Source organism: Pseudorca crassidens, chromosome 6 (assembly GCF_039906515.1).
Source record: "Pseudorca crassidens isolate mPseCra1 chromosome 6, mPseCra1.hap1, whole genome shotgun sequence".
In the NCBI taxonomy this organism is placed as follows: domain Eukaryota; kingdom Metazoa; phylum Chordata; class Mammalia; order Artiodactyla; family Delphinidae; genus Pseudorca; species Pseudorca crassidens.
Window position 1 is genome coordinate 60,842,327 of NC_090301.1, and position 24,312 is coordinate 60,866,638.

Here is a 24,312-nt window from a genome sequence, read left to right on the forward strand (position 1 = left end):
TGAACACAGTAACATCTGTTCCAATAAATGTCACCTATAAAGGAAACGCTTACAACTTTGTATTCCATGGACTCTACTCACCACATCCCATGACTCCACGAGTGGAATGCTTTTAAGTAAAGTTCCATATTCATTACAGTGGAAATCCAGGTGAGCTTTTCCTTCAGCATCTATTTGAGTAACAGCTACCACAGAAAGCAAATCTAACTCATCTTCATAGTCCACAATTTTGAAAGTCTTGGGGAATAGATAAGGCAAAAGAAAAGAGGGGCAAAATCCAGTTAGGATTATTTCTACATTTGTGGCTTAACTACTATTTATAAAAATATGTAGAAAGAAAAATGAATGGGTGGGAGCATAGATAGAAATGTGTTTCCACTTATCTGCCTAGTAAAATATCAGTCTCAAGATTTTTAGGACTCAAGAAGTATCCTACAGATTTTGATGAACACAACCAAGTCTATGTAGATCTCAGCCAAAGTATAACTGAAATCCTCTATTATGACAGCAAGCCAGAGTGTCTCCAAATTTGAAAGAGGTATTCAACTGCTGACACTGATAGGTGTGTTCACTGGTTTCCAGATAGGACTAAATATATAAAACTCAGTTCTGAAACTTGAAGACTTCCCACTGTGCTCGGAAGGTTCTCATACCAGCAAAACACAAGTCATTTCAAGAAGAACTGATAGCCCATCATATACTATTTATGACCCTATTTGCCATCCTTTTTAAAAAAAAACCCTTTCTTAGGGAATTCCCTGGTGTTCCAGTGGTTAGGACTACAAGCTTTCCATCCCTGGTTGGGGAATTAAGATCCTGCAAGCAAAAATGGCTGCTTATACTTGAGGGAGAATATTAGGAACAGAAATCCAACCCACAGAACAGGACTGGGATAAGAGACGTTAGTTAGAAATGATTAATGATGGTAAAGACATTAAGAGAGAAAAATCTAACCCCAGAACTCTGTCTCAAGGACGAAAACCTGGGACTCCAACAGTCTCATGGGGAAGCAGATCTATGCTCACCCATCCAGGGATGGCACATCTTGACAGGCACAGCAAGTTTCTCTTAATCACCAAATACTAAACCTTCACTCACATTTGGTCAAACTGCTTTTTAACCCATTTACATTTTCTGCCTTTACCACCTATGACATAAAAATTTACGTAGATTTATTACCAGTGATTCCTTTTAATTTACTTTTTTGCCGTAATCTTACCTTGGGCAAACTTCAAAAGGTGACTTCTTGCCTGAGTGTCAGTAATTTTATAGATTTTAGTCACAACCCCTTTCAACTTTTCCTTTACAGGTGAAAAGTTTTTGTTTTCTAATCTCACAATGCAGAGTATCTTTCTCTTTGCTACTACCTTCTCCCTTCTTAAGTATTCTTGCCACTTTTTGGTAACTTTGGCATGTTTTTTTTTGGTATTTTTTTTTGAATACAGTTTTACCTACAGGGTAGGAAGCTTTCTGCTTTGTTCTCGATGGTTCAAAAGAATAAATATATATTTGGTTCAAAAGAATATATATTTTTTCTTTTTTGAGAGTAGCCACATACTGTGCCACCTCCAACCTATTTTAAAAGATTTTCAAAAACTATCCTTAAAAAAAAAAAAAAAAAAAAAACTATCCTTAGGGCTTCCCTGGTGGCGCAGTGGTTGAGAGTCCACCTGCCGATGCAGGGGACACGGGTTTGTGCCCCGGTCCAGGAAGATCCCACATGCTGCAGAGCGGCTAGGCCTGTGAGCCATAGCCACTGAGTCTGCACGTCCAGAGCCTGTGCTCCACAACGGGAGAAGCCACAACAGTGAGAAGCCCGCGTATTGCCAAAAAAAAAAAAAAAAAAACTATCCTTAGAGATCTACTCAATATTTCTACCTAGAAATGGTCATATGAACTATATAGTTATAGAGTCTAAAGGGATTCAGTATTTACGCAAAGGCTATATATTTGAAGTATGAACACTTTGAGTTGATTTCATAAGTAATTCCAGTGCTTTTTTTTTTTTTAAGAAAAGGATAAAAATGTATTAGCTTAGTGACTGGCAATGTCAAGTTGAGGCCAAAGGCTGAACTGATTTACCACACCCTTACACCCTCCTCCTCTGGCTCATGAACATTAACAAATACATCTATGTCTAGTAAGTGAAAAACAAGGCAAAAGCCATAGTCATCAAGATGTAACTCAATAATTTTCTATTAAGAGATTTCCCTAGGAAGTGTGCATATCAACAAAACAATAAGCTAATAATAGTGTTTTCAAATTATTTCGGTCCTATGAAATCTTCTGCAAACAAAATCTTAAGAATAATTCCAATATTAAAAGAGAGGAGACAGAGACACATCGGTTCAAATAGCACACACAATCCTACAGACTAAGGTTGCATGGAGCTCCCCAACCTCTACCCCAGGGCAAGTTCATACAAGCTTAGTTTATTATTTCTGGCTAAAGTAATACCTCTTGTTCTGGGTCATCATCCAGAAGGTTAAAGCTTTTTTTTACCACCCGTCCAGAAGCTGTAACAGTGGGTAAGTTTTCATTCTATCATATGGAGAGAAATAAAAATATATGACAAGTCCTATTATGTAGTCAATGGCAAAACTGTATTAACGAATTTGTTAACTAACCAACCCTTCTCTAACATCCACAATTCTTTCCTCAACTGAGAAAATTCTGAACCAGATTTTGGATCCTCCAATTAATAAAAATACTTTATTAAAGTTTTTAATGGATAAAATACCAAACTAGAAATACAAAGGTTACAGATTTGTTACTTCACCTGCCCTTCTGATTTTTGCCTTAGTATAGTACAGCAAATAAAGAGTCGATCTGCTTTTGGAAATTTCCCTCTGCATGATTTTCTTCAGGCTCTTAATTTATATGCTAAAGACAAAGAACCATTTGGAGTCAAAGAATGGTGTGTAATTTTTTAAAGTTTATATCTAACCTTTCTTACCCTAAGTGTGCACAATTAATTAAACCCAAAGGTTGATAATTCATCAATAAAAACTTAAAGAGAAACCCAGAAAGGAAACAGAAATAAGCAAAAGATAAAGTCAATATAATCAGCTCTCTTCAAATCTCATAGATATTATACATGGGGCTAAGGCTAGCTACCCATGTAGACAAAATGAACAGACTTTTATAGAACTGTGCTTTTCTTTTCTGCCACACTAAAAGAGAAATACATTTGCATATTATATTCTTATATAGAAAGACAGTGATATACAAAGGATTTTAAAGTACTCCTGACTTACTTTGTTCTTCTCCCTGTTGGCCAAAATGACAAAATCTTCAGAGATCTGATGCTGGGCACTATTATTTTCTACTTCACTTAGCTTTAAAACTCTGAAAAGGTAAAAAGGATTCTAAGAACCTAAGATCTTAACACACCATCAAAATGTCAAAGTTGAACTAATGAAAAGAAACTTAACAAATGAAAATTATGGTAACAACACTGAGTTAGTTCTCTTCTCCTCCTGATCAGTCCAAAATATTAATGTCTGATAACTTAAGTGTCCAAAAATTTCTTCAAATTTAGAGATTCTGTTAAACAGAAAAACAGGATATGTGACAACAGGTGCAACTGAAGTAGGTAATGCAGCAGCTTGCTGAGGCTTACACTATCTTCCAAACTGGCTTAATGAAAGTTACTCTAAAGAACCTCCTCTCTACCATCCTGCAGCAGGTCTTCAACATTTCAGCTTTAACAATGGCATTATAGTAGATATTTACATTTTTATTTCTGAAGATAGAATGAGGTATCAATGAACAACACTCAGAGTTAAATATAATATAGACTGGATTGGCAACTAAGTTCTAAACCGAGAGTTTTCACAGTAGAGTAGTATTTTAAAACTGCAAATGACTTAATTCTTTTCTTTTTTCTTAAGGTTATATTTAAAGATTTGAGTTTTCTGAGTGCAAATGACCTCACGGATCGAGCTTATTAAGCAAGTGAAAGTAAAAGAATATTCTCACCACCTACACAAATCTGTTCACAGCATTAACAAGCATCAAAAGCACAATGTCCTCAAAGCTTAAAGTCTCAAATGCAGGCAAAGAGAACAGCAGGGAGAAGCAGCCACTGTGGCCAGAGAGAGCTGGAGGCCTTAGAGTTTGCCAGAGACAAAGAAATCAGATTACATTTTAAATTCCTTAATTAGTTATCTTAATTAGTGCCAATATTTAAGAGTGCCTATCTTTTAAAACCTAGCAAAAGGGCACACACTCTTTGTGGACCTTATTTTCTTAAACTCAAACTAATATAAAAGATGTGTGGTAACAAACATTAAGAGTAAGGTTTATTGGGCTTCCCTGATGGCGCAGTGGTTGAGAGTCTGCCTGACGATGCAGGGGACACGGGTTCATGCCCCGATCCGGGAGGATCCTACATGCCGCGGAGTGGCTGGGCCCGTGAGCCATGGTCGCTGAGCCTGTGCGTCCGGAGCCTGTGCTCCGCAACAGGAGAGGCCCGCGTACCACAAAAAAAAAAAAAAGAGTAAGGTTTATTAAAGCTGACCATACTTTTTATGACTTTTTATAAAAGTTCATAATCTTTTTTCATTAAGTCCCTTCATTCTCCTTATAACTGATTCAGAGTAGACGAATTATCATGAAGCATACAAAATAAAGAATGCAGACACTACTCCTCTTATTCAACAAATACTTACTGAGCACCTACTCTGTATTAAGACCTATGCTCAGTGCCAGGGTTACAGGTGTCAACAAGATAGACTCTTTCCCTATCATGGAGCTCATGATTCCCAACCTAGATATTCAAACAGATAATCATACAAATAATTAATTTAAATTGCTGTAGGTGCTACAGAAGATTATATAGTGGGTAGAGTGAAAATATGATGGGGCAGCTAATGTAATGAAGGGTGCCAGGGAAGCACTCTTTGAAAAAGGGACATTTAAGGGGGCATAAAATATGAATAGAAATTAGGCAAAACAGGTAGGGGAAACAGACTTCAAATAGAGGGAACAGGTCCTTAGCTTTGTGAAAAGACAGCATGACTGAAGTAAACTGAGTGGGAAGAATCTTTTAGACCAGCTAAATATGTTGGTCTTTATCTTAAGCGCAATAGGAGGTCATAAAAAGGTTAAAACAGAATTCACTTGGTTAGGTTTTTGTGTTTGTTAATGTTTCTAAAAATCACTCTAGCTGCTGAGAAGAAAACAGACTTAAAGAGTAAAAAGTAGATCCTTGGGAGTCCTGTAAGAAGGCAAATATTATAGTCTAGGCTAGTGATGACAATGATCTGACCAAGGTGGTGACAGTGGCCAAGGGCAGAAAGAGGCAGATTTAAGAAATGTTTAGTAGCAAAATAAACTGGATTGATGGGATATATGGTACGTGTGTGTGTGTGTGTGTGTGTGTGAGAGAGAGAGAGAGAGAGAGAGAAAATGCAAGTGAGTGTTTAAGTACACGTATACTGATGAAAGACAAGAAGGTAAGAAAGTGTCAAGAATGATTCCAGACTTATGACATAAACTTAGATGAGAGGTTTGTGCTAAGAGAAATTTTGGAGTTTTGGTGTATACAGGATCTTTAAAGCCAAGGGAATAAACAGGAGAATCAAGCAGAAAGGGAACAAAGAGTGAGAAAAGAGGGTCTAAGTCCTGAGGACTTAAAGTCTGAGTAGAAGATAAAGAACGTGGGCTTCCCTGGTAGCGCAGTGGTTGAGAGTCCGCCTGCCGATGCAGGGGACGCGGGTTCGTGCCCCAGTCCGGGAAGATCCCACATGCCGCAGAGTGGCTGGGCCCGTGAGCCATGGCCGCTGAGCCTGCACGTCCGGAGCCTGTGCTCCACAACGGGAGAGGCCACAACAGTGAGAGGCCCGCGTACAGCAAAAAAAAAAAAAAAAAAAAAAAAAAAAAAAAAGAAGATAAAGAACATGAATGGATACTAAGAAAGACAGATCAGAGAGGGAAGAAAATATTCAGGAGCACTGTGGTGTCAGGGAAGCCAAATGAAGAGTGTTTCAAGGAAGGAGAGGTCAACTGTGTGGAAGATGTGGGTAAACTAAATACAACAAGATTTACTTCAAACAACCTGCTGCTTCTCCAGCAGTAAGGCTGTCTTTTAGAACAAAGATAAATCATCTCTCTCATTAATCCTGGAGAATGAATTAAGACCTGATGAGGATGAACCAATATGTAATCTTTTCCTCACACGTCATCTATCATCCAACAAAGAACTTACTCAAATGTAATATTTACAAACAGTAATGATGAGGTTGAAAGAATAAAGTCAGGTTTTCTAGATGTCATTCTCTGAGGAAGCACCCTACAAAAAGTTAATTATTTCCAAAATTTGCTCAGTAGTTAGCTGGCAAAAATAAAGATGCCAATAAATACTACCAAAGGCTACTTTTAACTTTAAAGTAACTAAGGAAAATACTCACTTGACCTGATTTGGGCCAACATGTATTATTCTACCAGAAGCATCAGGATGGAAATAGATCCAGTCAGATTCTAGAGAACAACACTCCATTTCTTGGACCCCGTTTTTTGCCTGAAATTGGAACAAAATATTGAAAATAAAAATTAAGGAAAAATAAAATAATTTTTCCAATCCAGCATCAGTGATAGATCAGTAAGTCAAAAGTAAAGGAAGAGAAAACATTAACCAGCTGAACTGGGATGTGTATTAGGGCTGAATTAGGACACTCAAACTTGAGAAATCCAGAACATTTAAATTCAGAAATTTCATAGATGCACCACGCACTATATATTATAGCTCACAAATAATAAGTTACCATATCTCAAGCACCTAATGTATGTCTGGCACTGCATTAGATGCTCATTATTTCTTTTGATCTCAGCAATACTTGAAGCATATATTGCTATCCCCATCTTATGGATGAGGAAACTGATGCACAAAGAGGATAAATCATTTGCTTAGTATTCAGCACCTACTAAACAGCAGATTAGACTCCAAAGTCCATGGATTTTCCATTATTTAACTCTGCCATAATTATGTACATACAGTCCCCCACAACATCCTTCTCCCTTCCCTATCCTCAACAAACTGTCAATCAGAAGAGTAGATAGCACAAAAATAAACATGCAATCAAACAGGTCATACAATCTCCTTGCAAAAGTCAGATGTTAAACTCTAATGCTAAGGAAACAGTCTAATACTGCTTAGCACTTAAGGTAAGTAGAGAGATTGATTTCATAGTAGTATATTTAGACATTAAAATAAAGAAAAAGATACCTCCATATGTGATCACATATGTAATAAATGTTTTACCTTACACACAGGAGCACTGGGGACTAATACCAGCATGGATATATTAACTTCACTGGCTTTATCCAAGTCACTTAACTTAATTTTTCCAATGTAAAATGAAATGATGTCATCTTTCCTATTAGATACTCATAAAAGTTTCTGATATATAAAATTATTAATTCCATTAGCATATACTGACAGGACACAATGTTTAAGGTATCACACTAGGCACTAAACATAATCCTTGTCATCAAGAAGCTCATATTCAAGAAGGGAGATAGAAACAGAAATAGAATAAGGCGGTGTAGAAAACAAAGTGGTCAAGCTATGCACGGGATATTATCAAGCATCCAACCCAAGTAGGCAGAATTTCAGGAGCCTGAACTCTGCCTTGAAATGAGAATAAAGTGGCTAGAAAGAAGAGACAGCAAAATCAAAAGCACAGAAGTGTTGATCCATTTAGCATGTATATGCACAAACACGAGTAGCAGATAAAATTAAATTGAGAAGTAGAGTGTCCAGCCATGAGACTGGAGAGGTAGGCTGAGGTTACATCACAAGTGCTTTGTATGCCATGCTTTTTTAAAAACTGGAATTTAACACATTTAGGTATCAAATTAGCACATGCATTTTAATTTTTTAAGAATTTTTATAAGTATCCTAACGATTTCTAATAGAAATGGTGGTATTACTGCATTTTACATATAAGAAAATCAATACAATTAAACATCTTTGTTGCAACCACTAAAACAATGTACATTTTGGCATTAGCTCCAAATGCTCCTTTGTTTAATATGAAACTTTTTTTTTTTTTTTTTTTGCAGTATGTGGGCCTCTCACTGTTGTGGCCTCTCCCGTTGCGGAGCACAGGCTCCGGACGCGCAGGCCCAGCGGCCATGGTTCACGGGCCTAGCCGCTCCGCGGCATGTGGAATCTTCCCAGACTGGGGCATGAACCCATGTCCCCTGCATTGGCAGGCAGACTCTCAACTACTGCACCACCAGGGAAGCCCAATATAAAACTTTTTTATGCTGTGTGTGTATGTATGTGTGTGTGTATATATATATATATATATATACATATATATATATACACACACAAAAAAAAAACCCGTATCTTTCTTTTTTTAGGAGACTATTCTCTTTATTATAATATCTAAATACAACATGCAAAAGAAACATTATCTCTGTGTTAAATACTAGGCAGCATTATTATCAGCTTCTGTAGTTTTTATTATTTGCTCAAATGCTAGTTTAAAGCTCAGTTTAATAGAAAGCTATGAATCATTTTCTGAATTCTTCAGTTTGCCTACATGTATGCTTTTGGGTTATGTATTTTTCTGACTGACAGGTGGGGAGGTAATGCACATATGCATCATTAAGGTAATATCACCTCAACAAAGTTGTCCAGCAAAAGGACTGAAAACTCCCCTGGATTTAGCAATTATTTATGAATATGTTGAAATAAGATCTGACTAAATGTTATAATCAGTAATCATACAAGGAGAATACTTGACAGGCATGCTTGATGTAGATGTTGAAGGCCATTTTGTACACACACATAAAAGAATATGTATTATCAGTTCTTATATAAGAAGAATATGTACTAAATGTCTAGAATGTGAACTGTGCAGGGTTTGACTAGATAGAAAAGTTCAGCAAAAAAGAGATGTGACAGGTCCTGGTGGCTGAAGGATGTCCACTGCTGGGAGGTGAATAATCAAACCACAGACTTGTGGGAAACAGTCCGCATTTGTAAAAGAGGATGTCACTGGGCTGGGCCAAACAAGAGCTCTCACATGTGATAGGTTAATGAGAAAATGGAAGGGAAGAGTGCTCCTGCAAAAAGACAAACAAACAAACAAAAAACGAGAACACACTATACACCATGTTCCCTGGTGGCCATGACACCAAAGGAAACAGATAAATGGACCCAAGACTGTGTACGTCTTCGGTGTGGTGAAAGGTGACCTGTGACTCTCAAAGCCACTGGGTCCAACAGTGACTGATGGAAAAAGATTCTGGAAAAGAAGCATGTGGAATAAGCTGAGTCTGCCTCATAAAAAGTTCATTTGATGTATCAAGAGGCTCCAGAAATAAACTAAACTAAATCAGCAATATAAAACAAAGATAGAACCCCCCTCCTCTGTGCACTCACTCTTGTACTTATCTCAATCACTGTACTTAACGGACTGCATCTTATTTCCCTACACATTTGCTTTCTTTTGAGAGTGTAAGCAACTTGTGGGAAGAGAATGTGTCCCCAGCCAAGTCTGGCACACAGTAGGCCCTCAATAATGTTTATTAAATGATAAATCAATGCCTAAGTCATTTTTAAAAAGAAAAATTAACTCAAGGGGTAATTTTTTGTCTTGTCTTGCCATATACCCTTTCTTTCTATTCTGCCATATATAACTTTAAAATATCCTTGAAAACTCAAAGTGTTTCAGTGTTTATACTGTGACCAACGGAGTTCTATCTGGTTCTGCTCTAGAGAGCCAAGAGCAACAAACCATGAAGAAGCAGAACCAACTACACATTCCACCAGTAATTTCAGAGGCAGCCTGAATACATTCCATCAACGATTCCCACTATGCAGCTTCAGAGATGTTTAAATGGGATCAAGGAGATGGTAAGGACAAAAAACCTAATAAATCTTTGGTGTCCTGAGAATTTTCAAATGTTAATGTTTCAAATTCTGGGTAGCACATACAAGTGTTTGCTATATTCTTTGTACTCTCCTGTACTTTACGTTGTTTACAAATTATTAATACAAACAAAAAAGTAATTCTTAGGATTGTGGACCTATTAGAGAAGTAGAGAATAAAGAATTTCTGATATAAATTTACTACTGAAGTCTGACCACCTTGATTTACCAAGGAATTGTCCTTTAGGGCACAAATATGGAAAACTCCTTTTTGTTTCTTCTTATTAGGTGTGATGATGTAGTGCCAAGGATGGCCTCCAATCTGAAAAGCATTCTCCAGGGAGGACACCTCAAAGAGCAGTGGTGGTGTATCTGCAGAGATAGACAAAAGGAATGTATTAGCTCCTTTATTCTGGTAGCCTTGGAACATTCATTAACTGAACTCAACCTCTGCACACATCATTTATGAACTTCCACTAATGAAAAATTACTATGTTCAAGGAAAGAAAATACAATCAGGAAAGAGGCTTATTGCTTATTTCCATAGTCTTAAGAAAAGAAAAATCTGATAGGAAACAACTGTTAGGTTATGAGTCAACTTTCTAGACATCCGTTTTCAGGATATGTGTGACATGCAGCTGGATGGAGATAAAAAATGGGCTGAAGGTGCTTATGATGGCAAAAATGACAAAGTATACCTAACAAAAGCAGCTGCCATTTAATAAGCACCAGCTATCTACAAGGCTTGGTTAGATACTATTTCCATCTCTCGTAACAATCCAACAAGGTATTAGGTCTAATACTTCCTTCAAATGTGAGGAAGAGAACCTTCATATTCTAGACTAACAGGTTATATTTAGCAAACTTTACAAAAGAAGTGTTGCTTAAGATTTCCACTTCTGAAATAATGAAAAGTAACCACTTAGGATGGGTCCTGTTACCGTGGAAGCTTTATCAAAGGATAGCCACTACTACTAGTATAATCATTAGACAAGTTAATTTTAAGGTAGTTTAGATACATCCAGTCAGTCACTGTCTATTGGAGACTGACAACACAAAAGAACTATCTGTTAGTGCTTCCTAGTCTTCTTCTTTGATGACAATTAATTTTATATAGAGCATAACAGACTTACTTTTGGAGACATGTATAAATGGAAGGTAGTGCTGCTTATGAAGACCAGAATTCCTTTGGGGCAGCCCTACTGAAATACCACATGGTCTGTTTGTGAAGATGACTAATCAGAGTCCTTTGTTTATGCCTCTAACTTGAGAGTTTAATCTTTGGCTTATGAGGCCACCACTGTCAGTAAAGGGACTTGTCTTAGGGAGACCATTCACTCAAAAAATCACATGTTACATATAGAAGTGTGTGCCTTATTAGGTTTCTTCATAAGGGCAATTTACTACTTAAAAGCTATACAAGGAGAAAAACAAATAATGAAAAGTGAGCTTACAAACTGACAATCTTAAGGAGAAAGAAGAGATAAGTATAAACATATCAACTATATTTAAAGTACCTTTTTTTTAAAACCTTTTAAGAGAAGGGTAATATTCTTAATATATAAAGAAATCTTTTTTAAGTAATAAGAAAATGATGGACACCCCAATAGAAAAATGGGCAAAGGACATCAGTCGGTAAATTGTGAAAGGTACATAAACATCATGTGTGATAATATGGTGGCTACCAAATGATGGTGGATGAGGAAAAGAAGAATTATAAAGAGAAAAAAATACAATTAGAGTTTGAATTTGGGGTTAAAAATTTAAGTAGGTATGTTGTAGAGAATATAAGGTAGGAATTCAAAATAGGAAAAAAAAATCAATGCAAAAAGATGTATTTAAAAAGAAATACTTTTCCCAGCAGTTGCTAAAATTAGCCCAAAAGCACAGCAAGACTCTGCTCACCACAACCCTGGTGGGTCCCCATTAGCCCCAAGAGCCCCAATTTTGATCTCTAATACTATTCTCAATTGAAAGGGCCTAGGAGTTCTCAGAGAATGGCTGATTCCATGTCTTGTGATGAGGAAATTTTAGGATCATTAATAATTACAGGAACATTCTTATACTATTTATAATCACAGAAAATTAAAAACAACCTAAATGTCCATTGTAAACTGGTTAAATAAATTTACAGTTCATGCATTTAATGGTACATAAGTTGAGATCTTAAAACCTTGAGGAGCTTAGCGTGTGCACATATATACACAGGACCACTCTTTGGCAAAGGTAATATAAGTACTGCATTCAAAAAGCATCAGAAGAAATATAATGAAAACTAAGTTTTCCTTCCATCTGTATCCCTCAAAGATAACTACTATTTATCAGTTTTCTGTGTGCCCTTCCAGATATTTCAAGCAATCCTAAAGGCATATACTCATATATCTATACTTTTAATATATGCATATGAATACTTAACACAAATGAGGTTTTTTATATACATAGTTTTGCACTCCTTTTTTTACTTACTAATATATATTGGAAACTTCTCTATACCAGTGCAAAAAGAATTCCTGTTTCTTTTTAACAATTAAGTTTATGACATAGCCAAACAATCATAGAATACTAATGTCACCTATCAATGTATCAATATACATTGTTTCCAATCTTTTGCTGTTAGAAACAATGTTGTAACTGTACATTTGTCATTTTGTACACATGTGAATGTATCTGGGATAAATTCCTAAAAATGGAATTGCTCAAAGAATATATGCATTTAAAATTTTGAAACATACTGACAAATTGTCCTCCCCAAGGGACTCCAACAATACATGAAAGTGCCTCTTCTATACTCTCACCAACCCTGTTACCTAACTTTTTGATATTTGAGAATCTGAAAAGAAGTATCTTATGATAGTGTTAACTTGCGCTTCTCTTATCAGTGACGTTGGGCTTTGTCCTCCCCAAATTAAAAGTCATTTATATTTCCTCTTCTTCTGAACAATATCCTTTGCTCATTTTGTTGTTGTTGTTGTAGTCACTTCTTCTTACTGGTCTGTAGAACTCATATATAAGGAGGAAATTACCCCTTTACAGTGTATGTTGCAAATATTTCCCGTTCGTTGTTTGATTTTTGAGTTGGTTTATGTGTGTGCTTTTGTTTTTTACCTTGCAGCACTTTATTTTTGTGTAGCCAAATTTATCAATCCCTTCTTTAATGGCTCTGCATTTGCGTCAGAAAGCTCTTCTCAACTCTGAGATAAAAAGATTCTCTAAGTTTTCTTATAGAACTTAAAATCTTTGATCCATCTATTATTTCTTTTGATGTAAAGAGATAGAACTCCGACTTTGTTTTCATAAGACCATCTATTAAATAATCTAGATGGAAATTAATATTTGTAATATATTAACATTTAAAAGTGGGTTAGGCTACAGATATATGCAATAATATGCAATGAATCTCAAAAATAATATGGTGAGTGAAAGAAGCCAGACAAAAAAGTACATATCATATGCTTCCATTTATATGAAACTCCAGAAAACTAGAGTGAAAGAAAGCAGGTTCATTGGTTGCCTAAGGCTGGGGATAGGGAGGGAATTGACTGGAAAGGGCACAGGGGAATATTTTGGAGTGATGAAAAGATTTTAAATCTTGATTGTAGTAGTGGTTTCATGGATATAAACATTTGGCAAAACTCAAATTGTACAGTTAAAATGAGGGCATTTAAGTGCATGTAAATTATACTTTGAGTTGTTTTTTTAAATTATTTTATTTTATTTTAATCATTTTATTATTTCTTTTCTTTTCTCTGTTTTTGGCTGCACCGTGTGGCTTGTGGGATTTTAGTTCCCTGACCAGGGATAGAACCTGGGAGCCCAGCAGTGGAAGCACGGAGTCCTAACCACTGGACCACCAAGGAATTGCCATTATTTAATTAATTAATTAATTATTTTTTAAAAAGCAAGTTATGAAGGAGTATTCACAGTATGATTCTTTTTTGGTTTCAGACATATATACATTACAAGATTACCAAAAAAACACACTGAGGTGATAACAGTTAATTCCATGCAGGAGGACTATGAGTATTTTAAACTTTCTCTGTTTATCATTATTTCCTAATTCTTCTGTAATGAAAATGAATTGCTTTGCATTTTTAAAAAAAAGTTATTTACAGTTAAAAGGAATAATTTTGTACAGAGCTTAATGATCCTGAAAAACAAATCTGTAGAAGTGAATAGGATTTCAGTCAATATAGTCTGAAAAAATACTCAAAGTTTCCAACATAGTATGCTACTTTTCTAAGCTAAATGTCCAACAATCGCTGTATTGTTTTACAATGGCATGTGATTTCACAGATATTTTCAAATGTTATTATTTTAAAGTTGATAAAAGTGAGGCCCAGAGAGGTTAAGTAATTTGCTCACTATCATAACCACCAGTTAGTAGTGGAATTTCACTCTTACTAGTAGCAGAACAAGATTGTGATCCCAAATCTAGTCTTCTCTCTACAAACAGGGACCAAAATCACAGCACAATCAAAGGTTCTATGAGCTTTCTTTATCACCCTGTTCTTTGCTTTATTTGCTTACTATCTGCATTTCAATGAGAACAATGTACCATTTGGGGAAACTCTCTTCAAAATAATACATTGTAGTTACTACTGGAGCCTGTAGTTTTAAAATTCTTAATAGATTCCTGCTAGCATATTTGTATCAAATATAGGAGGTATTGCTGAGGCTGAGTTATCACAGAACTGCCTAATTCAGCTTGTCCAAGACATCTAAAACCCCGAGTAATTTTTAGAATATTTATTTTGAGTTTCTTGAATAATGGCTATACTGGACTCTGTTTTTATAGTCTGTCATTTACTAATAAAAAGAACATCTCCTTTCTCACAATTAAATCTTTCATTTGTTTCTTGATCTGTTGATGATGTAATGTTAAATAGTAATAATAGAAAAAAATTACTGTCTTATTTTGACCCATGTTAGAAAAACCTTTGGAGTTTCACCTAAATATGTGATGTTTATTGGTTAGAAGTAAAAGGAAATATCCTCAATATGACAAAGAATGATTCTTTTTAAAAAAAATATTTATTTATTTAAATTTATTTGGTTGCCCCAGGTCTTAATTGCGGCAGGCGGGCTCCTTAGTTGTGGCATGTGGGCTCCTTAGTTGTGGTATGCAAACTCTTAGTTTCAGCATGCATGTGGGATCTAGTTCCCTGACCAGGGATCAAACCTGGGCTCCCTGCATTGGGAGCCTGGGGTCTTAACCACTGTGCCACCAGGGAAGTCCCAAGAATGATTCTTAATGAACCAAGACTAAAGATAAACAAATATTAGGATAACAAAATATATTATCTTTTTAAATTTATTCATATCAGTTTTACATCTGTCTGCATTAAATAATTCTTGTATTGCTGAGATGAACTCTGGTCAGTCATGGTTTATCTAACACACATTGCTCAATTTGAGTAGCAGTTCATTCCCTTTTAATAAACTGCTGAATTTGATAAGCTAATTAAATATAGAACATTTTTATTATATTTATAAAATTACGTATAATTTTTTTGTGCTTTGTTGATCTTTAAGTTGGGTAAATTTCACAGAATTGTAAAATTTTAAGTTATAAAGGAACTAAGATGGTATCATTTGCTACAACTTATTATTCTGCAGATAAGGAAATCACGACCAGAAAGGTAAAAGTAACTTGCCAAAGGCAACAGATCTCTGGCTAAGCAAGGTCCAGCATCCCCAGGCCTTTATCTAAATGAATAACAGATTTTTGTGAATGCCTATTCAAAAGCAAAGAATACTCTGCATAGGAATAAAATGAATTAATTTATAATTAAATCATGCAAAAAACATTTGGATGATTACAATTAATAACTATTAATATGACCACTTAATTTTTAAGGTGAAGAAAGTACTATATAGTAGCCATACCTGTGATTTTAATATTACAAGGAATGCCAAAAGGAGCCTCTCCTACAGTTCCAGTAGTCCCACCCCATCTGCATGCACACCCTAAGTCAAGTTTCTGTTGCATGAACTAAAAACAAAACAAAACAAAAATGGTGGCTTTAGCACCTACTTATTTGCTGTCTGGAGAGAGAAAAAAATCAAATTCACATGTATATGACAGAGGAAATGTCTTTATTTATTCAAGGGCCTTTCTGTTTATCTTCCCACCCCTCTTTTAAAGGTTACTTTGCCTTTCTGCATTTGTACAGTTTTGTAGAGTTGAAATCTACACAGTGCCTTATTTTAAAAACATCTCATTAAAAAATTCATACCTCAGTCCTATCAAGGGGGAAAAGTGGCGAGGGGGGTGGGGGTGGTGGTGTGATGAACTGGGAGATTGGGATTGACATGAATACACTAATATGTATTAAATGGATAACTAATAAGAACCTGCTGTATAAAAAAATAAATAAAATAAAATTCAAAAAAAAAATTCATACCTCAGTCCAAATCTCAAGTTAATTTCAATATGGCAAATTTCAGTTTTCTCTACCTGTTCAGTGATGGCTTGGAAGCTATAAAGTCTGACCAGTCCCGAGCTGTACATCACAATCAGTATTCCATGAGACAAGGTGGCATCTGTTACGCTCCCGAAAATCTAAGGGGAAAGGCAGATATCACCTGAGAAAAGACCAGAAGGCCAATCCTCTGAGTTTCAGAGTGGTTTGTGCATCTGTTTAATATTCAGGCCACCACTACAACACTGCTGCCTAACATTATAACTTAATTATAATTTAGAAACTGGAAGCTAAGGTGTTATTAGGGCAGAGTGGTAAGCCACTGGGGTCTCAAACTGAAGCACTAATGGGAGTGTAAGACATACCCCTCAAAATGATGCAGCAGCATACATTTGCTTCACAGTCTTGTCAATATCTTTTAATAACAAATCCTCTTCCTCATGGACATAGGTGTAAACTGAGTCCATTTAATTCTACCATGCAGAATATGCACAGCAGAATAAATACAGGGACCTATTCTTCATAAAATGTTATTTATAAAGGGACATTTTTTAGCTGGAGGTGAAAAGATTGGGTCTAAGAAAGTAATTCTAGTAAAAAATAGCCTACTCGAGAATTTTATCATTACCTTGTTCTTTAAATATCTAATACTGTTAAAACCGAACATGTTAAAAACCAAATACATCCAGAAACATTTAGCCTAGCTGACCTTGAGGAGCTTTGGCTCATTGTTCCCTTTCTGTCTCTGTTCTATGTATTGGATCCTGTCATGATGCTCCATAGAGCTCTAAAAAGAACTTGATTCTGTGCCTATTTTAATATTTAACAAAAGCCAACTAACATAAACAAATATTCATAGCAATGAAAGAACAAGTACCCCTGCTCGCCACAACTAGAGAAAGCCTGCATGCAGCAACGAAGACTCAATGCAGCCAAAAATAAATAAATAAAAAAGAAAGAATAAGTAGAAATTCAGTGAAAATCTGTTTCTGTTTCTACTCAAGACAAATCATTTAGTAAAGATTTACTACCCCAACAAACAGCTTAAAGTCCATTCTGAGCCTGGCCCATAGGTAGTCTTATTATGCATGGTAAGTGAAAGATATACATCAATTTCAAATAACTGTAATCAAAATCAAATCCCTCAAATGATTATCTCGAACATGTAAGAATAAGTAGAAACAATTTATGACTTTGCTAAGTGTTCACTCCTATTGTAGACTGTAATAAGTATACACAATTACTTAATCCACAAGCACAAAGAGAACAATTACACTTAGGAGCTGTGTTTTTTGTCATCTCTTAAAAGGATAATCATGGTTTACTTTGCTCTTGACTAGCCTATGACTTTTTATTCCCTGATCCTCATTCCCCAATTTGAAAGGAGGATTTGTTTAATTCAAATGTATTTTCAAATGATGAGTGCTATAATAAAGTAGCCACTCTTATTTTAAAATTTGGTTTAAACTCTGGAGTCAAATCTAAGTTCAAATTCCAGCTTCTCCATTTACTACCTTTAGAATTTTGGTAGCTGCTTAACCTCCTAGTTGAATACTTTATATGTTACACTATTATTATATGTCGTAAAATATTCAAAGTGCCTGATACAAAATGAACAATTAATAAATAATTAATTCCTTAGTCTTTATGCAGTTTAGTATATTATGCTTATATAAAACTTTTAAAATACATTCATCTTGTTTGCTTATAAGTATTAGTGGACCCTCAAGACCTGGCCTCAATAATGCTTCAGGTGCTTAATTAAAGACTAGTAGAATAGACCAATAAATAACTATTCACCCAAACTAAGTAACAATTTTTTTAAAGGAAACTAGCAAACTATTGATTCTTTTACTCAGAGGAAATATGTCCTTTCTTTCTTCCCAAATAACCACCCCACAAATCAAGAACAATGGCAACAACAATAAAACCCAACACTGGGCTTCCCTGGTGGCGCAGTGGTTGAGAGACCGCCTGCCGATGCAGGGGACATGGGTTCGTGCCCCGGTCCGCGAAGATCCCACATGCCATGGAGCGGCTAGGCCTGTGAGCCGTGGCCGCTGAGCCTGCACATCTGGAGCCTGTGCTCCGCAATGGGAGAGGCCACAACAGTGAGAGGCCCATGTACCGCAAAAAATAAAAACAAAACCCAACACTGAATGAGTTGAAGAACTTACATATTTAATTATAAGACTTGTTTATATACCATAAAACAAGTTTTAGATCTATACTTTGCAATTAAAATGAGGCACTTTGTTGCAGCTTTTTACCTTTATGATCATTTTTAACAAGCTTTGGAATATTCCCAATGAAAAAAATATTTTACTCATTTCATAATTTTATAGAACAGTGGTTTGTTAATGACTGGTACTCAACACTATCCACTTGAGAAGCATAAAAACATGCAGAAAGGGACTTCCTTGGTGGCACAGTGGTTAAGAATCCTCCTGCCAATGCAGTGGACACAGGTTCGATCCTTGGTCCGGGAAGATCCCACGTGCCGTGAAGCAACTAAGCCCGTGCGCCACAGCTACTGAGCCTATGCTCTAGAGCCCGCGTGCCAAAACAACTGAGCCCATGTGCCACAACTACTGAAGCCCACGTGCCTAGGCCCGTGCTCCACAACAAGATAAGCCACCGCAATGAGAAGCCCACACACTGCAATGAAGAGTAGCCCCCAACACAACTAGAGAAAGCCCATGCGCAGCGACGAAGACCCAAAGCAGCCAAGAATAACTAACTAAATAAATAAATAAACATGTAGAAAGATGAAGGGACTATTAGACTCTCGTCCCACATCGAATGTTCTCATGTATTTTGATATGAAATAAACTAAATCAGCAAGCTTTGTACAGTCAAGGGAACATTTCCAATCCAAACACCTAATAAACAAATAATTAAACAATGATATTACACCTTATTGTCAAAAAATTAGTATTACAATTAAATCAGAAATGAGTTCCTACCTTTTTGTTGATCTCCAGAATCCCTATGAGTGAAAAAGGTAGCACATGGAACACTGCAAGGTACAGCAAAACAGGTTGTTGAATGCCTGCCTAAAAGGAAAGACTAAAATCATAGGCAGCTCTCAAGAGTATTTTAAAACTGCTGTTTTCCTAGTGGTTACCAGTGGGGAAAGGGAAGTGGGGGAGGGGCAATATAGGGGTAGGGGATTACGAGGTACAAACTATTATGTATAAAACAAACTACAAGGATATATTGTACAACATGGGGAATAAAGCCAATATGTTATAAGAACTATAAATGGAGTATAACCTTTACAAATCATGAACCACTATACTGTACATCTATAACATATATCATACATCAACTATACTTCTATAAAAAGTTTTTTTAATTAAAAAAATAAAAACACTGTTTTCATGAATTAAAAACATTCCTCTATCTATATTGCAAAGTTACTTAAACAGGAAGGGCTGCATGTTCAAAATATGTCCACTAAGCCTTTAGCCCTTCAGATACTACAAACTGCATATACACACAAAAATCTATAGAAGTAAGTATAACAGTAAACGTTTCTTAACAACAAAATATATTTTACAAAAACATACTTTATATACTGTATAACAAAATATATTTATATACTATATAATAGATTATAATATAAATTAATATATTGTATTATATTATTATACAACATAATTTATATTGTGAATTGGAATTCTAATAATCAAGGGCCTAATCAAAAGACACAGAGTTATCATGGTCATATCATTTAGCATTACAAAACAGTATTACACTAACATGAGAAAATAGAAATAGAAAAAAGTATCAACAATTAAAACTCGAGTGATTTCTCTGCTTGAAGAAGATATCTCCTTTACTCTGAAGAACAAGGTTCAAATTTCTTTCCGTTATGGAATATAAAATAATCTGTGGTATTTCCCCAGAGTGGCTTGAAGGGAATTGCCTAAATTTGTGGTAAACAACTTTTATAGCATGGTTCAGAAATCAAAGATAATTAGTTCTTTCATAACAAATTTTCAGACAAATTCCTCTGGAAACAAATTCTTTATTTTATTGAATGTTTAAAGATGTCTACCTGCTGGGCCAATGCTGAGCCTTTGCTCTGAGCTGACTTGACTGCAATGACTTCTTGAGGAGTGTCCCAGCTCAAGTATCTTTTAAAAGAATAAAAAGAAATTTATTCATTTGGGTCAATTTCCTTATACTTAAAATAAAAATATAATAGATATTTTAAAAGTGAACAGTTTTTCAGTTACTTAAATTATAAAAGCAAAGCAGTTTATTTTAAAAACAAGTAACTAACTAAAAGAATTCCCTTGGATCCTTATACGTATTTATTCCTATTTTTAAATATATATATAATTTTAATCCTTCTAGAGTCTCAGTGAATAAAAATTATATTTGATCTGTCAGTATTCAAAACTTAGAAAACAAAAAACCATTCCTGATTTAAAATGGAAGTTACAAAAAGCATTGAAAATGTTACATTCACATTTTGCATGCACATATTCATTCCAAAAATTTATATCTAATTTATAAAATTGCTAGTTAAAAATTAACAGTTCTTAGATTATATTATGTAGGTAATTTAACTGCAACAGACCAGCCTTCAGAAAAATCTACCATAAAATACATCCTACATATAAAATACTATTTGTAAAAAGTAAATTTTTTTAAGAAAGGGTATCTGCCAACTACTAGAGGTTAGTTACTTATGAGGAATACAAAGATAAATGATAAAGGGTCTCCATCCTCAGATCTTCAAAAGTAGTCATGAGGAGAGAAAAATAGAATAGGTTTTTAAACTGAGATCTATGTATACAATGGAAAACTTAAAAAAAAAAAATCTTGAAATATCCCAGGCCACAAGTCTCAATTTTTCATAATAAAATTTTAAATAACAAAGTCACACTTAATACCTGAATTTGCAATATGAAGCAAGATATATTTTCTCAAGGACTTTTCCTGTAGTTGCTGATACACGAAGTAGCCAGTTATGAGCAGTCAGTGCTATGAGTGAGGATTTATAATCTGATGTATTGGGAAGCATTTCTCCCTTAAAAAAAAATGAGGTATAAAACTGAAACTCCACCGTCATAGACAATCTGCAGTAATCCATATCCAAAGAAAACAGCTAAACACTTAAAGAAGTAGTCAAATAAGTAAATTAAAAAAGAACTATTAATGCACAAATAAAGAATTAAGACAAGGAAAGATTAAAATCGTTTATAATTATTTTCATCATTAATTTATTAAGTGAGTTTGTTCACATGGAGTGCTTCAACAGTACCTGAAATAACTGATTACTTATTAAGTATTAATCATTAAGTATTCAACAAATGTTAGCCAATCATTATCATCGTAACAACAGTAATAGGAGTACTACTGATGCTGCTGTGATAACAATAGCAACAATAACAGTTCTTTTTTTTTTTTTTTTTTTTTGCCGTACGCGAGCCTCTCACTGTTGCGGCCTCTCCCATTGCGGAGCACAGGCTCCGGACGCGCAGGCTCAGTGGCCATGGCTCACGGGCCTAGCCGCTCCGCAGCATGTGGGATCTTCCCGGACCAGGGCACGAACCCATGCTCCCCGCATCGGCAGGCGGACTCTCAACCACTGTGCCACCAGGGAAGCCCCAATAACAGTTCTTAAAACCATGTATAATACCATAAGCAATTAAGAGTCATCTGCTAGAATAGATGTTTCTTTATTCCAAGACTTGTTTTCCTTTTGATAAAAGTTAAAATGGCAAAAGAGCAAATTATCCCATTAGTCACTGTGGCTCTACTCTAACCTCAAATGAAAAGCTAAAATCCAGAAATCAAGGCAGCCAAAGAAGAAAAGAATCAGACCTAATTTTAAAGAGAACCTCTGTCTCCAATGGATTACCCCCAACAAAGGGAGAGGACAGCTGCTTGGGCGTACCTGCCACTGAGGAGTTGCCATAAGGTGGAAGACTAAGGCAGAAAGAGAGAGAGAAGCCAAGGGTTCTACTTTGATTTATAGAATAAAAAGGATGTTCTAAGGGGAAAGTTAAGAATAAGGAAGTTGAAATTACTCTTATATTGCTTGGGCTGAAGAGTGAATAGAAAAGAATGTAAGTGTAGTTATTTTATTTATACTCCTAAGGTTTGTCTCCCCTTTCAAATGTCAGGGAAAGAAACAAGGTTTTTTTGTTTGTTTCTTGGGGGTGTGTGTGTGTGTTTAAGCTTATTAGCTACTGAAGTCTTACACTAAAATCACAGGCAATGATGTAAATATTTTTATTCTTTGGTGTCTTACATAAGTATCACCTCATGGAGTTTTTAAAAATGTACCATTTATACCTTGCCTACTTAAAAAAACAAGGATTAAGTAGCATACATAATAGGTTCAAGCTATTTTCCTAAACTAAAAGTTGTATTTCACACATTATCTCAGAGAAGAAGGCTGCTAGTTTAAATGTAGTTTCACATCAGTATGTTAATACAATATGATTTGTAGTTTTTCTTAGTGGAAAATCTTGCTCCACTTCAAATAAGAATGAAATGTTTAAAGAGAATTGAGATTAGGAATTTGGTTACTAGAAACTTTATTTTTGCAGGATTGCTCTAAATTTTTGGTGTTCTGCACTGGTGTCTTCAAAATGTTTCTCAGTTAGGAAATCTGTCATCCTCTTCCCCTCACCAATGAGACTGGATTAAAAGGCTTTAGATGTGGGGACACAATAGTTATTTTTAACTTTCAATAAGGAGTTGGGGAAGAGAACGTAGATTTAAAGCTTCCTGATTTTTAAAAAGGAGACTTCTATGAAAAGCAAGCAACTGTCCAGGGAAAAAGAAAGCAGCAGCTCTGGAAAACTACAATTTTATGTAAAAACAACTGTTTAAAAAAAAAAAAGGAATTTTAATAATAAATGCAAAGCATAGTCTCTTAACCTTTAAACATTATTTTTGGTCACATATTCTATTTTTCCTAAAAAACAAACAGCCAGATTCAGAGACCTGATTAGTTTGTTGTAGTACTTTTTTTCTTTCTTCTTTTTTTTTTTTTTGGCCACACCACACATCATGTGGTATCTTAGTTCCCTGACCAGGGGTCGAACCCGTGCCCCCTGCAGTAGAAGCGAGGAGTCTTAACCACTGGACCACCAGGGGAGTCCCTGTTGCAGTACTTTTTTTTTTTTTTAAACATCTTTATTGCAGTATAATTGCTTTACAATGGTGTGTTAGTTGCTGCTGTATAACCAAGTGAATCAGCTATATGTATACATATATCCCCATATCTCCTCCCTCTTGCATCTCCCTCCCCACCCCTCTAGGTGGACACAAAGCACCGAGTTGATCTCCCTGTGCTATGCAGCTGCTTCCCGCTAGCTATCTGTTTTACATTTGGTAGTGTATATATGTCCATGCCACTCTCTCACTTCGTCCAGCTTACCCTTCCCCCTCCCCGTGTCCTCAAGTCCATTCTCTATGTCTGTGTCTTTATTCCTGTCCTGCCCCTAGGTTCATGAGAACCTTTTTTTTTTTTAAGATTCCATATATATGCGTTAGCATACGGTATTTGTTTTTCTCTTTCTGATTTACTTCACCCTGTATGACAGTCTCTAGGTCCATCTACCTCACTACAAATAACTCAGTTTCGTTTCTTTTTATGGCTGAGTAATATTCCATTGTATATATGTGTTGCAGCACTTCTTAAGTGTTTCTTAGAACACTGATCCTATGGAAAATTAATATTTAAAAATATATCTCAAAATAGGAAGTTCTATGATCAAAAAAGCTGGGAAAACGGTTTGACAATCACCATGAACAGTAGTATTATTGTAAGTATTAATAGTATTAAAGGCTCTGAGAAGTAATTCTATAAATAAACTTGTTTAACCCTTTAAACAACCTAATTCTCCAACTCCTCTAGCAATTATAAGATGTTAACATCTTATGAAAACGGTGTTCTGAAAAAATACACACTGGGGCAATGCTGATCTGATGGAATGAGCTTATCTATTATTTTATTATTTTTATTTTTAT

At 35.4% G+C, this 24,312-nt stretch overlaps 1 protein-coding gene and 1 long non-coding RNA gene across 6 annotated transcripts in view; one reads left to right on the top strand and one right to left on the bottom strand.

Annotated features, from left to right (window-relative positions):
- Positions 1-15,783, top strand: part of LOC137226532 (uncharacterized) — a 51,830-nt gene extending 36,047 nt beyond the window's left edge. For 2 of the 3 annotated variants that reach the window (XR_010944394.1, XR_010944395.1), the window contains exons 3-4: positions 9,737-9,874; positions 13,674-15,783. This is a non-coding gene — a long non-coding RNA (uncharacterized lncRNA). Of the gene's footprint in view, positions 1-8,067; positions 9,875-13,673 lie in introns of all 3 variants that reach the window. The other variant, XR_010944393.1, reaches the window with a different exon arrangement.
- Positions 1-24,312, bottom strand: part of DCAF17 (DDB1 and CUL4 associated factor 17) — a 37,693-nt gene that overhangs the window by 6,194 nt on the left and 7,187 nt on the right. For all 3 annotated transcript variants that reach the window (XM_067741556.1, XM_067741557.1, XM_067741558.1), the window contains 10 exons: positions 21,219-21,355; positions 20,375-20,453; positions 19,278-19,367; positions 16,347-16,451; positions 15,776-15,881; positions 10,119-10,261; positions 6,414-6,523; positions 3,258-3,348; positions 2,458-2,541; positions 82-237 (listed from right to left, as the gene is read on the bottom strand). In XM_067741556.1, coding sequence (XP_067597657.1) covers positions 82-237; positions 2,458-2,541; positions 3,258-3,348; positions 6,414-6,523; positions 10,119-10,261; positions 15,776-15,881; positions 16,347-16,451; positions 19,278-19,367; positions 20,375-20,453; positions 21,219-21,355 — 1,101 coding nt within the window. The remainder of the gene's footprint in view (positions 1-81; positions 238-2,457; positions 2,542-3,257; positions 3,349-6,413; positions 6,524-10,118; positions 10,262-15,775; positions 15,882-16,346; positions 16,452-19,277; positions 19,368-20,374; positions 20,454-21,218; positions 21,356-24,312) is intronic.